Source organism: Haliaeetus leucocephalus, unplaced genomic scaffold (genome assembly GCF_000737465.1).
Source record: "Haliaeetus leucocephalus isolate CR32 unplaced genomic scaffold, Haliaeetus_leucocephalus-4.0 Scaffold140, whole genome shotgun sequence".
Classification (NCBI taxonomy): domain Eukaryota; kingdom Metazoa; phylum Chordata; class Aves; order Accipitriformes; family Accipitridae; genus Haliaeetus; species Haliaeetus leucocephalus.
Genome location: NW_010972576.1, coordinates 3,440,208 through 3,440,535, shown reverse-complemented (window position 1 = coordinate 3,440,535; position 328 = coordinate 3,440,208). Strand labels below are relative to the sequence as shown.

The 328-nt window shown below is 80.8% G+C and overlaps 1 protein-coding gene across 2 annotated transcripts in view; it reads right to left on the bottom strand.

Annotated features, from left to right (window-relative positions):
- Nucleotides 1–230, bottom strand: part of PPID (peptidylprolyl isomerase D) — an 18,044-nt gene extending 17,814 nt beyond the window's left edge. For both annotated transcript variants that reach the window (XM_010586090.1, XM_010586089.1), the window contains exon 1: nucleotides 98–230. In XM_010586090.1, coding sequence (XP_010584392.1) covers nucleotides 98–182 — 85 coding nt within the window. In that variant the 5' untranslated portion in view covers nucleotides 183–230. The remainder of the gene's footprint in view (nucleotides 1–97) is intronic.
- Between the last annotated feature and the right edge of the window lie 98 nt (nucleotides 231–328).

Genomic DNA, 328 nt, shown 5'->3' with positions numbered 1-328 from the left:
GGGCCTGGCGCGTTCCGCACAGGGGGGCCCCGGCCCCCCCCGCGCCGGTCTCGCCCCCTCTCCCCGCCGCCAGGGCCCCTTCCCGCCCCCTCCCCACCTCGCTCGCCCCCGATGTCCACATCGAAGAAAGCGCGGGGGTTGCAAGGCTTGCTGGGCCGGGCGAGAGGGGACGGGTGCGACATATCGCGGCTCCCCGCTGCCGCGGCGGCTCCGCCTACTCGGCCGCCCGCGATTCCGGCCGCCGCGGGGCCGGGGCCGCTCCCCCCTCCTCCCACCGGCGGAGGCGGGGGGCGGCCGCCGGCCGGGGGGGAAGAAACCTGCCCGCGGG